The 20560-nt window shown below is 41.5% G+C and overlaps 1 protein-coding gene across 1 annotated transcript in view; it reads left to right on the top strand.

Moving 5' to 3' along the window:
• Positions 1-9923, top strand: part of GMCL1 (germ cell-less 1, spermatogenesis associated) — a 173534-nt gene extending 163611 nt beyond the window's left edge. The window contains exon 15 of the mRNA XM_073569094.1: positions 9138-9923. Within this exon, the coding sequence (XP_073425195.1) occupies positions 9138-9266 (129 nt within the window). The 3' untranslated portion in view covers positions 9267-9923. The remainder of the gene's footprint in view (positions 1-9137) is intronic.
• The last annotated feature ends 10637 nt before the right edge of the window (positions 9924-20560 follow it).

Genomic DNA, 20560 nt, shown 5'->3' with positions numbered 1-20560 from the left:
CCGAAAAAGCCATACACCTGACAAATGCTATTGAGAACTCTGCTATTAGAAGTAGAAAGGAAGAACAAAGACGAAAGAATCTAATTAATAAAAATATTGGAGAAAGAGAAACCAATCACAAACTAAAATGTTTCAATACTAATGCACAAAGCATGGGCAACAAACAAGGAGAATTGGAACTACTAACACAGGAAAAGAAATATGATGTCATTGGAATCACTGAAACTTGGTGGGACAATACACATGATTGGAATACAAGACTAGAAGGATACAACTTATTTGCAAGAAACAGACTTGATAAACGAGGAGGGGGTGTTGCATTGTATGTTAGAAACGCATATATCTGCACAGAGATTGAAGCTTCAGAGACTGGGAGTTCTGTGGAAACTGTTTGGGTAAGAATACAAGGACAGAACAATGGAAAGGACACCATTGTAGGCATTTACTACAGGCCGCCTGTGCAAGCTGAAGATATGGATGAACTCTTTATGCATCAAATGGCCAAGTTCTCCAAAAAATATGACATAGTTGTCATGGGAGATTTCAACTATCCAGACATTTGTTGGGAATCTCTCTCAGGCAAAACTAACAGGTCAAGGAAATTCTTATCCTCTCTTGCTGACAACTTTATCTTCCAAAAGGTAGGGGAGAAAACAAGGGGAACTGCTACCTTGGATCTAATCCTTATAAACAGGGAGGAAATGGTTGAGGAGGTAAAAGTGGCTGGAACCCTAGGAGGTAGCGACCATGCTATTTTAGAATTTTGGATAACTAGAGGCGGAAGACCTGTGAAGACTCAGACGTCAAGGTTAGATTTCAGAAAGGCAGATTTTAAGGGATTCAGAAAGATAATTGGAGGGATCCAATGGCTGGATATCCTTAAAGACAAAAATGTCCAGGAAGGATGGGAAATCTTGAAAAATGAAATTCTCAAAGCACAGTTGTTAACAATTCCGAAAAGAGGGAAGAATAGGAAGCATTTAAGGAAACCAGGATGGGTGAACACAGAACTTAAGCACATGCTAAAAAGGAAGAAAAAAATGTTTATAAAATGGAAAGAGGGAGGCATATCTAAAGAAGAATATAATGCTGTCTGCAGAATCTGCAGGGCACAAATCAGATTAGCTAAAGCTGAAAATGAATTGAGGCTTGCAAGAGATGTCAAAAGCAATAATAAAGGATTTTGGGGATATGTCAAAAGTAAAAGAAATGTCAAAGATGCTATAGGATTTTTACAGGATGAAAATGATGAAATGGTAAGACAGGATGTTGAGAAGGCTGAACTTTTAAATTCCTATTTTGCATCTGTTTTCTCTCAGAAAGGAAATGTAACACCAACTGTTATTCACTGTCCTATTAAGGGAATAGAAGAATCCAGGATATCTATAAACAGAAAGATAGTGAGGAAACACTTAGCTAGCCTAAATGAATTCAAGTCTCCAGGTCCAGATGAATTACACCCCAGAGTACTGAAGGAGATAGCAGAAGAAATTTCTGAACCACTCTCCATAATCTTTGAAAATTCTTGGAGAACAGGAGAAGTGCCAGAAGACTGGAGAAGAGCAAATGTTGTTCCTATCTTCAAAAAGGGGAAGAAGGTGGACCCAGGCAACTATAGGCCGGTGAGTCTGACTTCTATACCAGGAAAGATCTTTGAACAAATTATTAAACAACATGTAAGTCAATACCTGGATAAGAATGAAGTGATCAAACAGAGTCAGCATGGGTTTGTAACTAATAAGTTATGTCAGACTAACTTAATTTCCTTCTATGACGGTATCACTGATTGGGTGGATCAAGGAAATGCTGTAGATATAGTATATCTTGACTTCAGCAAAGCATTTGACAAAGTCTCTCATACAATCCTTATTGAAAAAATGACTAAGTATGGAATGGACAAGGCAACTGTTAGGTGGATTCATAGCTGGCTTAGTGATCGGACCCAAAGAGTGGTCATAAATGGCTGCACATCCAGTTGGAAGAATGTCTCAAGTGGGGTACCACAGGGCTCTGTCCTGGGCCCTGTATTGTTCAACATCTTTATCAACGATTTAGATGAAGGAATTGAGGGTAAACTGATTAAATTTGCTGATGACACAAAGCTAGGAGGGATAGCTAATACTAGAGAAGAGAGAGAGAGGATTCAAAAAGATTTAAATAAACTGGAGAAGTGGGCAGTAACTAACAGAATGGTTTTTAACAGGGAGAAATGCAAAGTACTACATCTGGGCAATAAAAATGAAAAAAGCATATATAGAATGGGAGGAATAGGGCTAAGTGACAGCACATGTGAAAAAGACTTGGGTATACTAATAGATCACAGACTGAATATGAGTCAACAGTGTGATGCAGCAGCAAAAAAGGCAAATGCAGTTCTAGGATGTATTAACAGAAGCATACAGTCTAGATCACGTGAAGTCATTATTTCCCTCTACTCCTCTTTGGTCAGACCTCATCTGGAATATTGTGTCCAGTTTTGGGCACCACATTTTAAAAAAGACATCAACAAACTGGAGCAAGTTCAGAAAAGAGCGACCAGAATGGTGACCGGTCTGCAAACCCTGTCTTATGAGGAAAGGTTGCAGGATTTGGGAATGTTTAGTTTGCAAAAGAGAAGACTGAGAGGAGACTTAATTGCTGTCTACAAATATCTAAAGGGCTGTCACATTGTAGAAGGATCAACTTTATTCTCATTTGCACAAGGAAAGACTAGAAGCAATGGGATGAAACTGAATGGGAGGAGACACAGATTAGATATTAGAAAAAACTTTTTGACAGTTAGAGTGATCAATGAGTGGAACAGGCTGCCACGAGAAGTGGTGAGTTCTCCTTCAATGGAAGTCTTCAAACAGAGGCTGGACAGACATCTGACTGGGATGATTTAGCGAATCCTGCTTTGAGCAGGGGGTTGGACCAGATGGCCCAGGAGGTCCCTTCCAACTCTACGATTCTATGATTCTATGAGTACAGAAACGGATCCCTTGTCCGCCATTTTAGCGGATTTTAACTGACACAAAAAAACTGATGTGTGAAACAGGCCTAACAAGCATTTTTCTCATTTGTTGGGTTATTGGCAGCCTGTTTACACTAACCAATTATCAATGGATTGAGCATTCACGGTAATTTAATAATGCACTTTTATGCTGGTCTTGCACGTTTACGGCCATGTGCACACATTGAGTATTTGAGGTTTTTTACCCCAGTATTTGTAAGCCAAAACCAGGTTTGCAACGGTCAGAGGAAAAGTGTAATAGAAACACGTCACGACTTCTGGATTTATCACCCACTCCTGGTTTTGGCTTACAGATCTAGGGTAAAAAAAACTCACCAAATACTCCATGTGTGCATGTGGCCTAATAGTGGTCTACCGAACATTTGTTCAGCTGATCGCTTTCTTCCTGACAATCTACACACCTGCACACTCAGCTTGGCCTACTGTGTGTGCATGTGCCAAAATATAAAGGGGATTAGCCACAGGCAGACACCACTGCTGGTATCTCAAAACAAAACCAGAATTCCCAATAGCTGTCTTCCTCTTCATCTGTCTTTTGAGGGCACTGGGAGAACCTCCTATTCTCCATGCACCTTACTTGGTTGTGTAGGAAAAAAAATGGTATACACTTTTTTTCTTTTTTTAAGTTTAATTTTATGCTATTGTTTAACTTGGTATTACCAGAAAGTTGTCTATGGGAGCGTGTACTTCTTCCCCTGCATGAGGCTGACCAGTCATAAACAGGCAGCATCATGGAGGGGAGAAAGGAACACACCCTCCTCTCTTCACTTATCTTCTGCAGCTACTGTGTAGAGAGACAGCAGAGCCAAGTTATGTATCATTACAAACACTTCCCCATCTCACTCAGTCAGTGTGGGGAGAAGGGGAGATAACAGACATGTGAGATGAGATCTGGGATTGTTGTGATTGTAATAATGCAGAACTCTATCTACTGTGTAGAGATACAGTAGAGCTGAGTTATGTATCATTACAAACACTTCCACATCTTATCTCATGTCAGTCAGTGTGAGGAGGAGGGCGGATGAGAGCTGGCAGCCATGTGAGATAAGATCTGGATTGTTGTGATTGTAATGATGCAGAACTCTGCATTTACTGTGTAGAGCTACAGCTGAGCTGTGTTCTTACGACAGTAACAATAAAATAATCTTTTAAGTTTTGTCAGCGAGGCTTTGTTCTCTAATACATCAGGCTCAGTGATATTTCCGCTTCATGGGACACGTATTGAGACAGTCCATCAAGCCAGATGACACTATTCCTACTAGAGTGCTACACGTAGAGTTTCAGGCTCTCTGACATCTATGATGCTTGGAGAGCAGTTTTAGCGAAAACATAAATTTGCAGTCAGCTGCCCCGTGTCTCGTCACCAATCTAGTTTTTACATGCAAATGCTTTTTGATTAGATTGCTATACAGTGTATTGAAGTGTTACACAGACACATGGGTTTGTTCATATTCACTCGACACTGGATTTTGGTGAATCATAGAATCGTAGAGTTGAAAGGGACCTCCTGAACAAGGAAAAATATCATTGATTCCGATTGATAAAGAAGGAAGGCCACCTCTCCTGTAATTAATGCCAGCCACGCAGACAAATGTCTGATCACCAAATAAAATGGTGTGCTTTTGGCCTATTAATGGTTTTAAGAAATTATTATTTTTTTTTAGGCACATACTAACAGCCATAACGGCACGATAAATAGATGATAAAGGACAACAAATTAGAAGGTGGGGCAGCTCAGCGCCCCCAAAGTCCAACTCTCCTTAAAATCAGTGAAGAGCAGTAGATTACAATGCAGGATGAGTATTGCTCCATATGTGAATCCAGCCGCACATGGATCAGAGGGTTTAGGCTTGTGGAAAAGGGAGAAAATGAATATGGGTAGCAGACACAAGTCAATACGGTCCCTAGCAATGTTATTCACATTTGCAATTTGGGGTTCTCTGTGCACAAGTCTGCAATTTTTTTTTTTTTTTTACTATAAATTTTAATCCCCCTGTCTCCCTTCGGATTGACAGTGCTGACATTCCCTGATCCCAGTGCTGTTTGCACCAGAAAATCCGCTGTGATTTTCGCTCTCGCGCACAACCTCACTTCCTGTCTCCTGACATCGCTCGCTATTCTACTGCCCTTGCATGTGTAGCAGAGCCGCTTCATTGGCAGCATAGATGACTGTGTGCGAGTTATGTCATTATTTTAGAATGCCATTTCGGGTTTACAAACCCTCTTGTCTTCAAGGATCTTTTTGTGGGCTAGCACAGGTCAGTGTGATAAGTAAAGTTTAGATGGTCACAAATCCATTCTTAAGATCTTAATTTGTTTGTTTTTTTTTGTCAATCATGGACGTCTATGATTGTGCATTTAGTGATGCATACAAACCTGCATAAAATATTGCTTATTTTCTATTTTACTTGTATAGTGCCATATACAGTGTGGAAAATAAGTATTTGATACACTGCCGATTTTGAAGGTTTTCCCACCTACAAAGAATGGAGAGGTCTATAATTTTATATCGTAGGTACACTTCAACTGTGAGAGACAGAATCTAAAAATAAAAACCAGAAAATCACATGTATGATTTTTAAATAATTAAATTGAATTTTTTTCATGAGTTAAGTATTTGATCACCTACCAACCAGCAAGAATTCTGTCTCTCACAGACCTGTTAGGTTTTTCCTTTAAGAAGCCCTCCTACTCTGCACTCATTGCCTGTATTAATTGCACATGTTTGAACTTGTTACCTGTATAAAAGACACACATGCCCACACACTCATCAATCACACTCCAACCTCTCCACCATAGGCAAGACAAAAGAACTGTTTAAGAACACCAAGGACAAAATTGTAGACCGGTGTGGGAGAATCGGCCCCCGTCGAGTGTCCGGGCCGGAACCAAGGGAGCCGTCATCTGGGTTCAGGGGGAAACTGTGTCCCCGGGGGGACAGCGTTCGAGGACGGACCATTGTGACAGACAGATGGGCTGGGGGAGGGACCAGTATAAAGGAGGCGGGGAATCCCCGGGACGATGAGTCAACAGACGGACAGAGGCAGCAGGAGACCGAGGGAGCGACTGCAAGATAGTGACCTACCAGTGCGGCGCCAGGGCGATCATCCGAGATTTGCTGCCCGCGGCCACTGCGGCCCCAGTTCGACCCGCTGCCGCCTCACCTCAGCCCTCGGCTGCGGCCGCTGCCATCTCGTTCCAGCCCGCGGCTGCGGCCTACCCGCAGTCATTCGCGGCCGCTGCCATCTTACTCCAGCCCTCGGCTGCGGCCTGTTCCCCGCCACCCGCAGCCGCCCTGCTCTCACCAGTGGCCGCGGCAAGTACAGTACCGCCGGCGGCCACCACTGTCCCGCTCCGGTCCGCAGCAGGGGCCGAGCCTCTGCTGGCCGCGGACTCCCCGTCGCCGCCGTTAGCTGCGCAGGTGGTCTGTGATTCGCCACCCTACATCGCTGCCGCTTGCCCCAGTCCGGAGACTGCGGCCCATCCGTCCAAGGACTCCGCCGGGGCCTGTGGGGCTCCAGTGTCATCAGCGCGCGAAGACTTCGCCAACGCCTCAGCAACTGGGCCCAGCGACTACTACGCCGGAAGACCACCATCCCGCCGGAAGTAGTCGTGTTCCACCCGTTTGTGTTTGCTTGTTTTAGAGCCCCTGCGAGGGCAACCCATGTTACCCCTTTTGGTGATCAAGCAGTGACTGAGGAAAATTCCCTCTAGTTTTATAAACGTTTTTATAGAAAGCACCAAATTGTCTCGCGACTCGTCATTGCATCCTGCGTACCTGCAATTACCACACCTGCACAAGGATGGGATGGTCTACAGGACAATAGGCAAGCAGCTTGGTGAGAAGAACAACTGTTGGCACAATTATTAGAAAAATGAAAGAAACTCAGTATTCCTCCATGCTAGAACTCTCCTTGTTGGGTAAGGATGATTCTGAGAAAGGTCAGGAATCAGGCCAGAACTATATGGGAGGACCTGGTCAATGACCTGAAGAGAGCTGGGACCACAGTCTCAAACATTACCATTAGTAACACATCATGTAGTCATGGATTAAAATCCTGCAGGGGGCACGCAAGGTCCTCCTGCTCATGCCAGCACATGTCCAGGCCTGTTTGAAGTTCGCCAATGACCACCTGGAAGGTCATGTGGTCAGATGAAACCAAAATTAAAATTTTTTTTTTTCAACTCCACTCGCCATGTTTGAAGGAAGAAGGATGACCCCAAGAACACTGTTCCCACTGTGAAGCATGGTGGGGGGAAACATGATACTTTGGGGTGCTTTGCTGCAAAGGAGACAGGATGACTGCACTGAATTGAAGGGGAGGATGGATGGGGGCATGTATTGCGAGATTTTGGCCAACAACCTCCTCTCTGTAAGAGCATTGAATATGGATCATGGCTGGGTCTTCCTGCGTGACAATGACCCAAAACACACAGGAAAACTAAGGAGTGGCACCGTAAGAAGCATTTCAAGGTACTGGAGTAGCCTAGCCAGTCTCCAGACCAGAACCCAATAGAAAATCTTTGGAGGGAGCTGAAACTCAATGTTGCCCACCAACAGCCCGGAAACCTGAAAGATCTGGAGAAAATCTGTGGAGGAGTGGGCCAAAATCCCTGCTGTAGTGTGTGCAAACTTGCTCCAAGAACTACAGGAAACGTCTGACCTCTGTAATTGCAAACAAAAGTTTCTGTACCAAATATTAAGCTCTGATTTTCTATTGTATCAAATACTTATTTCAGGCAATAAAATGCTAATTACCTATGTGAAAATCATACAATGTGTTTTTTTTTTTTTTTTTTTAGATTTTCTCACAGTTGAACAAGTGTACCTAAAAATTACAGACCTCTCCATTCTTTGTAGGTGGGAAAACTTGCAAAATCAGCAATGTATTTAATACTTATTTTGCCCACTGATTATATAAACAGAAGTCATCACTGTCCCCATTGGAGCTCACAATATATATTTCCTATCAGTATACCTCTGGAGTATGGGATCAAACTGGAAAACCCAGAGGAAACATACACACAAACATGGGGAGAACACAGAAAATCCTTGCAAAACTGCTACAAAGCTGCAGTGCTAACCACTGAGCCACCATGCTGCCCATATTCTATGTTACTGAGCTGTGATGTTGTACCTAACACATGTAAGGGAAAAGGTGTTTGGTTCTAGTAACACATCAACCATCTTTACCTCGGCTACCGTTCCCTGACAAGTTTTAAAATGTAGCTATGACTTAAAGGGAATGGAACCTGTAGATCACACAGGATCCACCAATCACAATAACGGTTCCTGCTTTCTCTCCCTTCAGTGACCTTTGCACATGCTCACGAGACATGTCCGCTAAATGATTGGGTCAGAGTCAGTCTATGGAAGAACAAGATGTATGAGTCTAGAATAATCCTTATCTCCAGTGTTAAAACTGCATTTATTTTATTTACAGATTGTGATATGAAAAATACGGTGTATACCTACATTAAAAAAATGCCAAAAAATACATTAAGCGCAAAATCCTAATTTAATGGCTTACTTTCTGTTGATACTTTCCCTTCTAAAGTTTTGAAAAGTATGAGCTTTAGAACAGTAATTATCCTGGTGCTGAGATCTCGCCAGTCATTAAAACAAAGGGGTAGAAGCTCTTTGGCCACCATCTCCATCCCTTCCCTTTTTGTGGTTTCCCTTTGAGGTTAGTCATCAGGCTAGCTACTGTATCTGCTAACTATTAGTATGGAAGCCTAAAGGGTACGGAGTCATGTGTGAATGACTCCTTCCTCAAGCCATCTGAAGGCATCTCAGCACGTGGACCACCGCCAACTTGATCCTTCAAGTACCTGGCTGATAACTTACTCTTTACAGAACATGTGTGCAGTTCTGTCAACCCAGTATATTTATTTCACCTGTAAAAACCGCAACTGCATCAAAAATCCTTCTGAAATGACCTATAGTACAGGTTTCAAAATCCACAGGATACAACGCGTGGATTTGTTATGGAAAATCTGAAACTTGTGACTTTCTGTTCATGGGGCAAGAGCAGAGGTCAGACGAGGTCTTCAGATCTCCTCCTGCTTGGCTCCTTCTGTGATAATTTCTTTGTTTTTACTGATTAATCTGCTTTATCTGCAGGAACAAGTGGTGATGAATCTGGACAGTCGCCTGCTCGTGTTTCCTCTCTACATCTGCTGCAACTTCCTTTACACATCCCCTGAAAAGCGAGTTGACCCAGAAGGACAGGTGGAAAGTCCTGACATCTAATAGGGGCCACTGCCTACACGAAGAACTCAATATGTAATCCGTAAAAAGGGAACATTTTTCAGTTGTTTTTGCTTTTTCAGGTTTATTTTGTTGACACTTTGTAATAGTGCAGACAACAGAAGGTCTGTAACCGATGGGCTTACACCGCCAGATGTGTATCTAATCACCACCTCAGAATGTAGGCTCTTCTGCCAAACATTGCAAGCCAAAAGTGTCTATGGAATACCCATTATATTCAAAGATGAAGTCTTTGTTTTTTTATTAATTTTTTTTATTTTTTTGATTTGTATTCTGAAGGTGCAAACATCCTGCTGTGCAGTTGTTTTTTTTTTTTTTTTTTTTACATTTGTATTTGTATTTTGTATTTAAAGTTTTGCTGCCGAGCTGCGATCTGCACATGGTGAGGTCGTGCAGAACAGCGTTTCACATTAGCAGTAAGATTTCTGTTGTGAGTTGTGTTTTTGTTCGTTTTTCACCCACAAGCCTTAAAGATCTTCAACCCTCTGCTGACCTATAGAGTAGCGACAGACATAAGAAGGTCCGGTTGACCAATGTTGGCTTCTTATCAGAGGTGTGAGGTCAGATGTACTGTAGTTGTCAGACTGTTTTGTAATCATTACACTTGGGTTCAAAATAAAAACAAAGATTTCTGAATAATTGCTAAGGTAGTCCTGGACTCCGTGTTTAGAACAAACCCAGATTGTCCACAGTAAGTCTTTATTCACATGCCGTGAGTTGGGGAGATTTCTTTCAGAATTCTATGATCAAAGCAACATCAGTCAGATCTGAGATTCGGGCTCCTCCAGCATATCCAGACATATTCTTCTGGAAAGCCACCATGGTGGTCTGCTGCATTGGGTCAAAACTATGATACCATGGAGTGCCAATAATTTAACAAAACTTTAACCCTTGGCTGTTTTCATCTAACTCTTACGTTCCATTTGACACCATGGGCACGATTCTCAAGACCGGTTTCCTTGATGATGGGTGCGGTGGAGTCAGACGCTACTGATTCATGATGGGATTGCGTACCTCCTAATGAATCTGGAGCTTCTGATAAGTGGTCTGCGCCTCCATGCACTGCGCCAATAATTGTACTCCAGGTGTGATTTCTGGTGTAGGAAACTCCACAGCTTGTCATGAATTAGTTTAGCTATTGGTGTCCTGTCCCACCTCAGCTCTGTCCATTTCAGCTTGGAGAAACTGGCGTCAAGTCACCAAAAGTCACAAAATTTAGGTGCAACTCAGCTCATTGAGTTAATCTCCAGTGGAAGTGAATGGGGTCTGAGCTGCAACGCCTTAAATCGGCCACTACACAGTGTACAGATGTGGTGTAATCTCGCTCCGTATGCGGGTAACATCTGGCTGCACCCTGCTCATGGGTGGGACTGCTGGGTGCAGGATCCTAACCCATCTGATTTTAATTACTTATTGTAAAGCTAGTTTGGCAATGACTAGATTTTGGAAAACCCTTTTAGTATAACCTCTTGAAGTACTGTATCTACTATGACTACTTTTAAAGCAACTGACTGTAAAGAACACTAGGTGCTCGGTGTAGTTACTACTTACGCAGGAGACGCTTTCACTGTTTTCTCCTTTTGTTACATTTAACATTACCCTACTAATTTATATAGTGTCTTATATTTCACAGCAAGCGCCAATTCAAGAAACACATGCCTTAGGTTTTTGTTACAAAATTAGGATAATGCAGCCTTAATGATAATGACACTACTTGTGCTACTTGAATCCTGCATTTAGATTTGGCCGGTTCGCTGATAATGTTTTGCTCAAGGCGCATTAAAAAAAAAAAATGCTTATTAGTATTTGCTTTTAAATGCCATTACTTTCCCTCTACACTGTCATTCTGTTTTTTTTCTCTGAAAAGAGCCAACTGAAGTGCTTCTTGTGAAATGTAACCGTGCTAGCTGCATATGTCAGTGTAGAGGACATCTCATCTCAATGTAATGATGGAAACCAGTACATGGCATCTTCTCACTGAGGACAGTAACTCATCCTGCACTCTATAATATAACTCTTAACTCAGCAATACTGGGGGAATAGTCAGATCTGCTACGAAGAGTCTATCTCCAGTTGTGTGTGTCTGTCTCTCTCTCTCTCTCTCTCTATATATATATATATATATATATATATATATATATATATATATATATATATATATATATATATAATATTGCAGCACCCAGGATTAGCTGTGGAATTATGAGAATCACAGGACTGATATATGTTGAGGGTATGTGCACACGTTGCGGATTGCTGTGCGGAATTTTCCGCATCTTTTCACAGAATCCGCAGGTCAAAATCCACGCCTTTTTTTGCAGAATTCCTGCGGATTTCCCCTGCGTTTTTACACCTGCGGATTCCTATAATGGAATGAGTGTAAAAACGCTGCAGAATCTGCACAAACAATTGACATGCTGCGGAAAATAAACCACTGCGTTTCCGCGTGGATTTTTCCGCAGCATGTGCACAGCGTTCCCCCCCCAATAGAATAACACTGTACTGTAAATCACTAGCCAATCTGCTGCGGATCTGCAGCAAATCTGCAACAAGTGCACATACCCTAAAGGGGTTGTCCACTATTAGGACAGCCCCTTCTCATTCCCCATGTTTATAACTAATAAAATAAAACGCTTATACTCCGGCGGTGGCGGCACTTGCGTTTCCGGAGCTCTTGTACCGTTGTTAGCACAGTGACGTCAGCACTGATTGGACGCAGGACTCTCACAACATAACCATACGCGAGTCCCAGGAATGCGAGTGCTGACACAGCTAGAAGGGCGCCGACACGAGGTGAGTATGTGTTTTATTTTATTGGGGTCAAACATAGGGAATTAGTTGACAACTCCTTTGACAAAGTGCAAATGATCAAAAATGGAAACAAAATTTTGAAAACCTTTCCATTTTATTCAGCATAAAGTATGTGTCAAGTGCAAAAAAATGCTCGCATCTACATGCTCTCAATGAGGTTATTTATAGTTGTCTGAGGAACGTTCTATGCACTCTGGCATATCATCAAGATCTGCTGTTGGTAGGTCCCTTTGCAATTGCCGACCAATGATGTCTCAGGCGTGCTGGATGGGATAAAAGTCCAGAGACACTGCAGGCCATGGTACTGTAGCATGTTTAGGCCATTCACACTGCGTACCGTAACAAGAGCCACATGTGGCCTGGTGCTGTTGTGTTGAAAAACCCCTCCTAGGACACTTTGAAGAAATGGCTGTGCCACTGGTTTTATGACCAAACTTTTCATCTACACTACATCTTGTTGATACATTGAAGATTAGGGAGATCTGGCTTTTCATTATATGCCAGTGTACCTCGACTTGCCTTCTATTGAGCACACTTGGAACGACTTTAGTTGCAAATTGCAAAGGGAGCTGCCAGCAGCAGGTCTTGATGATTTGCCCAAGTGCATTCAGTGTGGCAGAATATTCCTCAGACAGCCAGTGATAACCATTTTTATCAGCCAAGGTTTGCACAATCCGGGAATGCGTGCACATCCCACCCATACTTTGGACTGAATAAATCGAAATGTTGACAATGCTTTGCAGCGCTCGATATAAATGGAGCAGTAATTGAGCATTGCTTTCATCATCTAAGGGGCATAGATTGACCCAAAGGTAATAAGATGGTTAAAAATGTGACCCTAGCGCTTAGGGTCTTATAATGGCAGAAGGATCAGGCCAAACTCCATACAACAAGCGATAGAATTTTTAATACTTCCTTTATGACGGTCTTACATTACAGGATTTCCTTACATTTCTATGACTATCCTATAATCTACAACTCTTAATCTGTTTCCTATTGGCCCCGGTAATCTGCTTTGGAAGAACTTTATTGATGTATAGTTATAAAGTCTACTGGATCAGACCTTGTATTATAAAGTCGGGATCACACATGCGAGAAACTCGGACGAGTCTCTCATCTTAATACCCGGCACTGCCGCCGCCACTCGGGAACAGAGCGTGCGCCCGCATAGAAATACATGCAGCCTCCGCTGCTGAGTGCCGGCGGCAGTGCCCGGTATTAAGATGCGAGACTCGTCCGAGTTTCTCGCATGTGTGATCCCGGCCTAAGAGTTGTAGGACGGTGCACGCAGGACTTGCATGTCGCGACTTTTCCACTGCTGGTGCAACGTTTCCTTGTTAATATTTTTCTAAATCTCTGTGAATATGTATATGCGGCTCTGACGACTGTTAATATAAAACACTGTGAGTTTCATTTAAATTGTTCAGGTCTGGTTCTCGGCAGATATCTTTTTTTTTTTGTGTACTTGGCACATGTTACTTAGATTTGGGGCTAATGAAGAGGGAAAGTTTTCTTTTAGGAATTCTTTTGCCCCGTCATTCTGAGGCTTATCACCATTCACACCCTTCTACGCCTGCATTGTAAATCAGGTTTCGATATAGAGGGCTACATTTTTGCTTTGTGCATTAGCCATTTGTATTTTCCAGCCTGATATAAATAGCATTCCCCAGGGGCAGGAATATTAATGGAAACATTCCACAAGATGAAAATGAATATTATTTCATACGTGGATTGTAATAATGATCAAACCTTCCATGGTGATTAATATTGGAGGGCAGAATGTGTGGGACGACCTTGAATTGTAGCAAGTCTTATAACCATTAATTTTTCTGTATATAATTACTATACCTGGATTTATTATATTGCGAAGTTAATGCAGCAAATCCACTGCGAATGTAATCAAATTACTAATAAAAAATCAAATGGAAATGATTTGTGATTTTTTTTTTTTTTTTTTTCTTGTGCCTTTTTGGTCTTTAATGTCATCCTGTTTCCAAGTTATGAAATTAAATACGTTGTTTTTCCATCTGACGTGCATGGCATATCCACAGGCGTAATATAAGCATGCACAGGTCTTCTCCAAAGTGAGCGTTCCAGAAGAGGTGGGGCCGCATCTATCAAACATCTAAGACATTAAAGGGGTTGTCCGGTTAAAACTCTGTGTGATTGCAGGCCTATGAATCTCCGCAGCGCACGCATTGTGCTGCAGGGATTCGCCTGTTTCAGACCTGGAATTGGAGGGTATGTATGAGTTATACATTCCCCCCGCCTCGCTCCATATACTTGTATAGTGCCGTGCCCCGTCTAATGATGCTGACTGCCACTGGCCCGTGGGTGTGTAAACCTGCGAAAGTGTTTGCTCCGGGGGAATTCATAAGTCTGTAGTCACACACAGTGACTGCAGACGTGTTGGTTTGATGTTCTTTCTACTTCTGAATTATGGCCCCAACCGCGCTCACTGGAAATTTCAGTAGTTTAAAAATTCTTCTGTAACCAATGCAGTTAGTATGTTTTACAATGATAAGGTTGCAAAGGTCTTGAGACAGCTCACTGGTTTTACCCATCATGAGATGTTTCTTGTGTGGTCCCTTGGTAATGAGACTCCTCTTTATAGGCTTTTACTAAAACCAGCTGATATTATTTTTCTCTATCAGGATTGCTTTCTAATTACTGATAGATTTCAGTTGGGGTCATGACTTTCCATGGCTTTTTGCGCCTCTTTTTTCATTTGCTGAATGCTTCTTCCCTGTGTAATTTCTCATTTCATGCAACTTAATTTATGAACATCTATTGCTTGATTTTTGTGTGAATTGAATTAATTATCGACATCTGGTGAGAATTTCATGTCAATAGCACCTTTATAAATATATTTACATAGAAAATTGATTGTTTTCAATACTTATTTCACTCGCTGCATAGAGACGTGGTTACCCTTTTTTTTTTTTTTTTTTTTAAATCAAAATTGTCAACCAAGCATTCTACATCATTTAAGTATACTAGTTATTTACTACAAGGTATTTGATCTTTATTTTTATCCTGTTTTTTGTTTAATCCCCAGTGCAGGAATGTGCACCTACACATTGCACTTGTACCAACAGGTGTGCTAGCTTATTTCTTTTGGTTTTGCATCCAAGTATGTTTGGAGTGGCTTCAGAACAATTTTGTGACCCTTCTTTACTGGCCCAGCCAGAGCTTTGACCTAAACCCACTTGAGCATCTCTGGAGAGACCTGAAAATGGCTGTCCACCAACATTCACCATCCAACCTGACGGAACTGGAGAGGATCTACAAGGAAGAATGGCAGAGGATCTCCAAATCCAGGTGTGAAATACTTGTTGCATCATTCCCAAGAAGACTCATGGCTGTACTAGCTCAAAAGGGTGCTTCTACTCAATACTGAGTAAAGGTTCTGAATACTTATGACCATGTGATATTTCAGTTCTTCTTTTTTAATAAATTTGCAAAAATTTCTAGATTTCAGGTTTTTTTTTCAGTCAAGATGGGGTGCAGAGTGTACGTTAATGAGAAAAAAAATGAACTTTTTTTGAGTTTACCAAATGGCTGCAATGAAACAGTGAAAAATGTAAAGGGGTATGAATACTTTCTGTACCCACTGTATAGTTGCATCAAGCACCAATGCAACCTGCCATCTAAATGTAGCAGACCTAGATCCACGCGGGACAAATGGATTATCTTCTCGGTGGACTGGTGAGAAATATTGTGGTTTATTTTAATTCTGTTACAGGAGACCAAGACTTTTGTGGACTGTGCGATGATGCAAGTGTGGTTTAATTTAGATTCATTAAAGGAGTCTGAGTCATTCAATTTAAGGACTTTATTCTGTGTTTTTTTTATATACAATATCCCTGTGGGGTTAGTAATGGTGGCATCTTATAGACATCTCTCCATTACTAACCTCTGGGCTTGATGTCACCAGACAATACAAAAGTGACATCAACCCCCCCCCCAACTATCACACCTCTTGCCACCGCACCATGGAAAGTGGGAAGAGCTAGGCAAAGCGCCATTTCTGGGCAGCTACAGGGTGCTATTTTAGACTGGGAGTGGCCAATATCCATGGTATCTTACCAGCCTGAGAATACCAGCCCCCAGCTGTTTGCTTTAGCTTGGCTGGTTGTCAAAAATGGGGGGGGACCCTACGTCGTTTTTTTAAAATCGCTTATTTAAATTTTAAAAAAAAGCATGGGGACCCCTTACTACTTGATAACCAGCCTTGCTAACCCTGGCAGCTGAGTGTTGCAGCTTGTAGCTGTCAGTTTTGTCTGGCTGGTTATCAAAAATACAGGGGAACCAACTTCATTTTTTTTAAAATTATTTCTAGCACAATTGATAGGTCATTTGAGGCCACTTTTCCTGTTGTCTGACCCTAATTTGAGCTGCTTTGTGGTAGCTTCTGGGCCCAACTGAAGGTGTTGTCTATGCGTTTGGTTTTGCCTCCATTGAATTCAATGGTTTTGGGTTGTGTTCAGCGCTTAGGTTTGCTCATCCCTAGTCACCAGGATCACAAATGGCTACTCTGCTCACTGGTCACATATATTCTGGTAATGAAGTAACAAGGAGTCAGTACATTTTTTTTTTTTCCTACTCCACCCAAAACTTGCTCCGAGTCTCCTGCTCTGGTGATTACAATGTGCAAACTGAGTTGTAAACTTCCCTGGCAGTGCTGTCTAATACATACCCCCAAGTCTGATGGTTATTGTACCATGCCAGTTTAAAATGCCATCCATCCTAGAAATAGGTGATTGACAAAGTGTTAAAGCCTTGCACAAAATCACAAAGTCTTCAGGTTTTAGGAACCTCATTTTCTTATAAGTGAATCTTTCAGTACTTACTGACTTTTATCTACCAACCGTGGGTGTTTTTAGACATAAATAATTTGTATGGTGATAATTTTGTTTCAATAAAATGTCAAATATATCATAAGAGTCGAAAGTACTGACTGTCTAATGTGATGTAGTTGGGTAATAGACATGTATTTTAACACTTATACACCATTTTGGTTTGCAATAAGAAATATGATGTCTGACAGGTAACTAGACTATAATTTCTTTCTGGAGTTTTTGATCTTTCAGTTGTTAAGGGGAATATGGATATATCCAATCCCAGACTGGTTAGCAGTATAATATATATTATATACTATAAAACATTTCAAACAAATTTATTTGTTGAAATGTTTTTGATAAAGATTGATTGACCAGGGAATAAGTTATATCTAAAACCCATGACTGATATAGCATTGGGACCCTAGTATTTTAGGCATATTACCAGGTTTGGATAATATGTGGTATAGGTTGTCAAGCTATCATCAGCTCACACCAACCACTCAACATTCATATAAGATTCCAGGCATTTGTTGGAAATCTCTCTCAGGCAAAACTAACAGGTCAAGGAAATTCTTATTCTCTCTTGCTGACAACTTTATCTTCCAAAAGGTAGGGGAGAAAACAAGGGGATCTGCTACCTTGGATCTAATCCTTATAAACATGGAAGAAATGATTGAGGAGGTAAGAGTGGCTGGGACCCTAGGAGGTAGCAACCATTCTATTTTAGAATTTTGTATAACTAGAGGAGGAAGACCTGTGAAGACTCAGACGTCAAGGTTAGATTTCAAAAAGGCAGATTTTAAGGGACTCAGAATTGGAGGGATCCAATGGCGGGATGTCCTTAAGGACAAAAATGTCCAGGAAGGATAGGAAATCTTGAAAAATGAGATTCTCAAAGCACAATCGTTAACAATTCCATAAAGAGGGAAGAATTGGAAGCATTTAAGGAATCCAGGATGGATGAACACAGAACTTAAACGCATGCTAAAAAGGAAAAAAGAAATGTTCATCAAATGGAAAGAGGGAGGCAAATCTAAAGAAGACTATAAAGCTCTGCAGAACCTGCAGGACACATCAGATTAGTTAAAGCTGACAATGAATTAAGGCTTGCAAGAGACGTCAAAAGCAATGAAAAAGGATTTTGGTGATATGTCAAAAGTAAAATAAAAGTCAAAGCTGCTATAGGATTTTTACAGGATGAAAATGATGAAATGGTAAGACAGGATGTTGAGAATGCCGAGCTTTTAAATTCCTATTTTGTATCTGTTTTCTCTCAGGAAATGTAGCATCAACTGATCTTCACTGTCCTATTAAGGGAATAGAAGATTCCAGGATATCTATAAACAAAAGGATCATGAGGAAACACTTAGCTAACCTAAATGAATTTGAGTCTCCAGGTCCAGATGAATCACACCCCAGAGTACTGAAGGGAGATAGCAGAAGAAATTTTGGAACCACTCTCCATAATCTTTGAAAAGTCTTGGAGAACAGGAGAATTCCCAGAAGACTGGAGAAGAGCAAATGTTCCTATCTTCAAAAAGGGCAAGAAGGTGGACCCAGGGAACTATAGGCCGGTGAGTCTGACTTCTATACTAGGAAAGATCTTTGAACAAATTATTAAACAACATGTATGTAAGTACCTGGGTAAGAATGAAGTGATTAAACAGTTTCCTTCTATGACAGAATCACTGACTGGGTGGATCAGGGAAATGCTGTAGATATACTATATCTTGACTTCAGCAAAGCATTTGACAAAGTATCTCACACAAACCTTATTGAAAAAATGACTACGTATGGAATGGGCAAGGCAACTGTTAGGTGTATTCATAACTGGCTTAGTGATCGGACCCAAAGAGTGGTCGTAAATGATTTAGACTAAGGAATTGAGAGTAAACTGATTAAATTTGCTGACGACACAAAGCTAGGAGGGATAGCTAATACTAGAGAAGAGAGAGAGGTTTAAAAAAAATATAAATAAACTGGAGCAGTAGGCAGCAACTAACAAATTGGTTTTTAACAGGAAAAAATGCAAAGAAGTACATCTGGGCAATAAAAATGAAAAAACATACAGAATGGGAAGAATAGGACTAGGCAAAAGCACATGCGAAAAAGACTTGGGTATACTAATAGATCACAGACTGAACATGAGTCAACAGTGTGATGCAGCAGCAAAAAAGGCAAATACAATTCTAGGATGTATTAACAGAAGCATACAGTCTAGATCATGTGAAGTTATTATTGCCCTCTACTCCTCTTTGGTCAGACCTCATCTGGAATACTGTGTCTAGTTTTAGGCGCCACATTTTAAAAAAAGACATCAACAAACGAGCAAGTTCAGCGAAGAGCGACCAGAATGGTGACCGGTCTGCAAACCATGTCCTATGAGGAATGGTTGCAGGATTTGGGAATGTTTAGCTTGCAAAAGAGAAGCTTGAGAAGAGACTTAATAGCTGTCTAAAAATATCTGAAGCCCTGTCACATCGCAGAAGGATCAGCTTTATTCTTATTTGCACAAGGAGAGACGAGAAGCAATGGGATGAAACTGAATGGGAGGAGACACAGATTAGAAAAAACTTTTGACAGGGTGATTAATGAGTGGAACAGGCTGCCACGAGAGGTGGTGAGTTCTCCTTCAATAGAAGTCTTCAAAGGCTGGACAGACATCTGGGATGATTTAGTGAATCCTGCTTTGAGCAGGGGGTTAGACCAGATGGCCCAATATTTCCCTTCCAACTCTACCATCCTATGATTCTATGATAGGATGGACAGCAGTGTGAGCAGCCTCTTTTTACCTCAGCATCCTTGTTATCTTTAGTATTACAGCAGAAAGACAGTGGACAATAGTGTGGGCAGCCTCTTATTTCCTAAGCACCCTTGGTATCTCCAGTATTAAATCAGATATAGGGTGGACAGCAGTGTGAGCAGCCTCTTCTTACTTCAGAATCCTGGTATCTCCAGTATTAAATCAGATAGGGTGAATAGTAGTGCAAGTAGCCTCTTCTTTTCTGCATCCCTGTTATCCTACTAGTATATCAGAAAGACAGTGTAGATAGCAGTGTGAGCAGCCGCCTCTTACCTCAGAACCTTGGTATCTCCAGTATTAGATCAGATAGAAAGTGTGGACAGTAGTGTGAGCGGCAACTTCTTACCTCCAAAACCTGGTATCTCCAGTATTAAATCAGATAGACAAGGGTGCACAGCAGTGTTAGTAGCCTCTTCTTAATTCCGCACCCCTGTTATCTTTACTAGTACGTCAGAAAGACAGGGTGGATAGCAGTGTGAGCAGCCTCTCCTTACCTCAGCTTCCTTGGTATCTTCACTAATAAAATATCCACTTGGAGCACACACCCCTACAAATGAAAAGTTTGAATGGAGCTTCCTATATCACATATATCACCTCCTTACTGGCACCTGCCCTTTTTAAAGGGATTCAGTTGGCACAAAATCACTGTTCAAACCAAGTGCAGGCACTCTGTGCAACAGGGCTGTGGAGTCGGTAAGCCAAACCTGCGACTCCGACTCATCAATTTCCCTTACTCCGACTCCACGACTCTGACTCCGACTCCCACATATATTGCTTATATTTAAGTGAAAAATTTATTGTAGTACAATGTGAACATC

The sequence above is a fragment of the Dendrobates tinctorius genome, unplaced genomic scaffold (assembly GCF_039654945.1).
Source record: "Dendrobates tinctorius isolate UK_male_01 unplaced genomic scaffold, ASM3965494v1 ptg000022l, whole genome shotgun sequence".
Taxonomy (NCBI): Eukaryota; Metazoa; Chordata; class Amphibia; order Anura; family Dendrobatidae; genus Dendrobates; species Dendrobates tinctorius.
The sequence above is the reverse complement of the archived record's forward strand: the minus strand, read 5'-3'. Positions and strand labels throughout refer to the sequence as shown.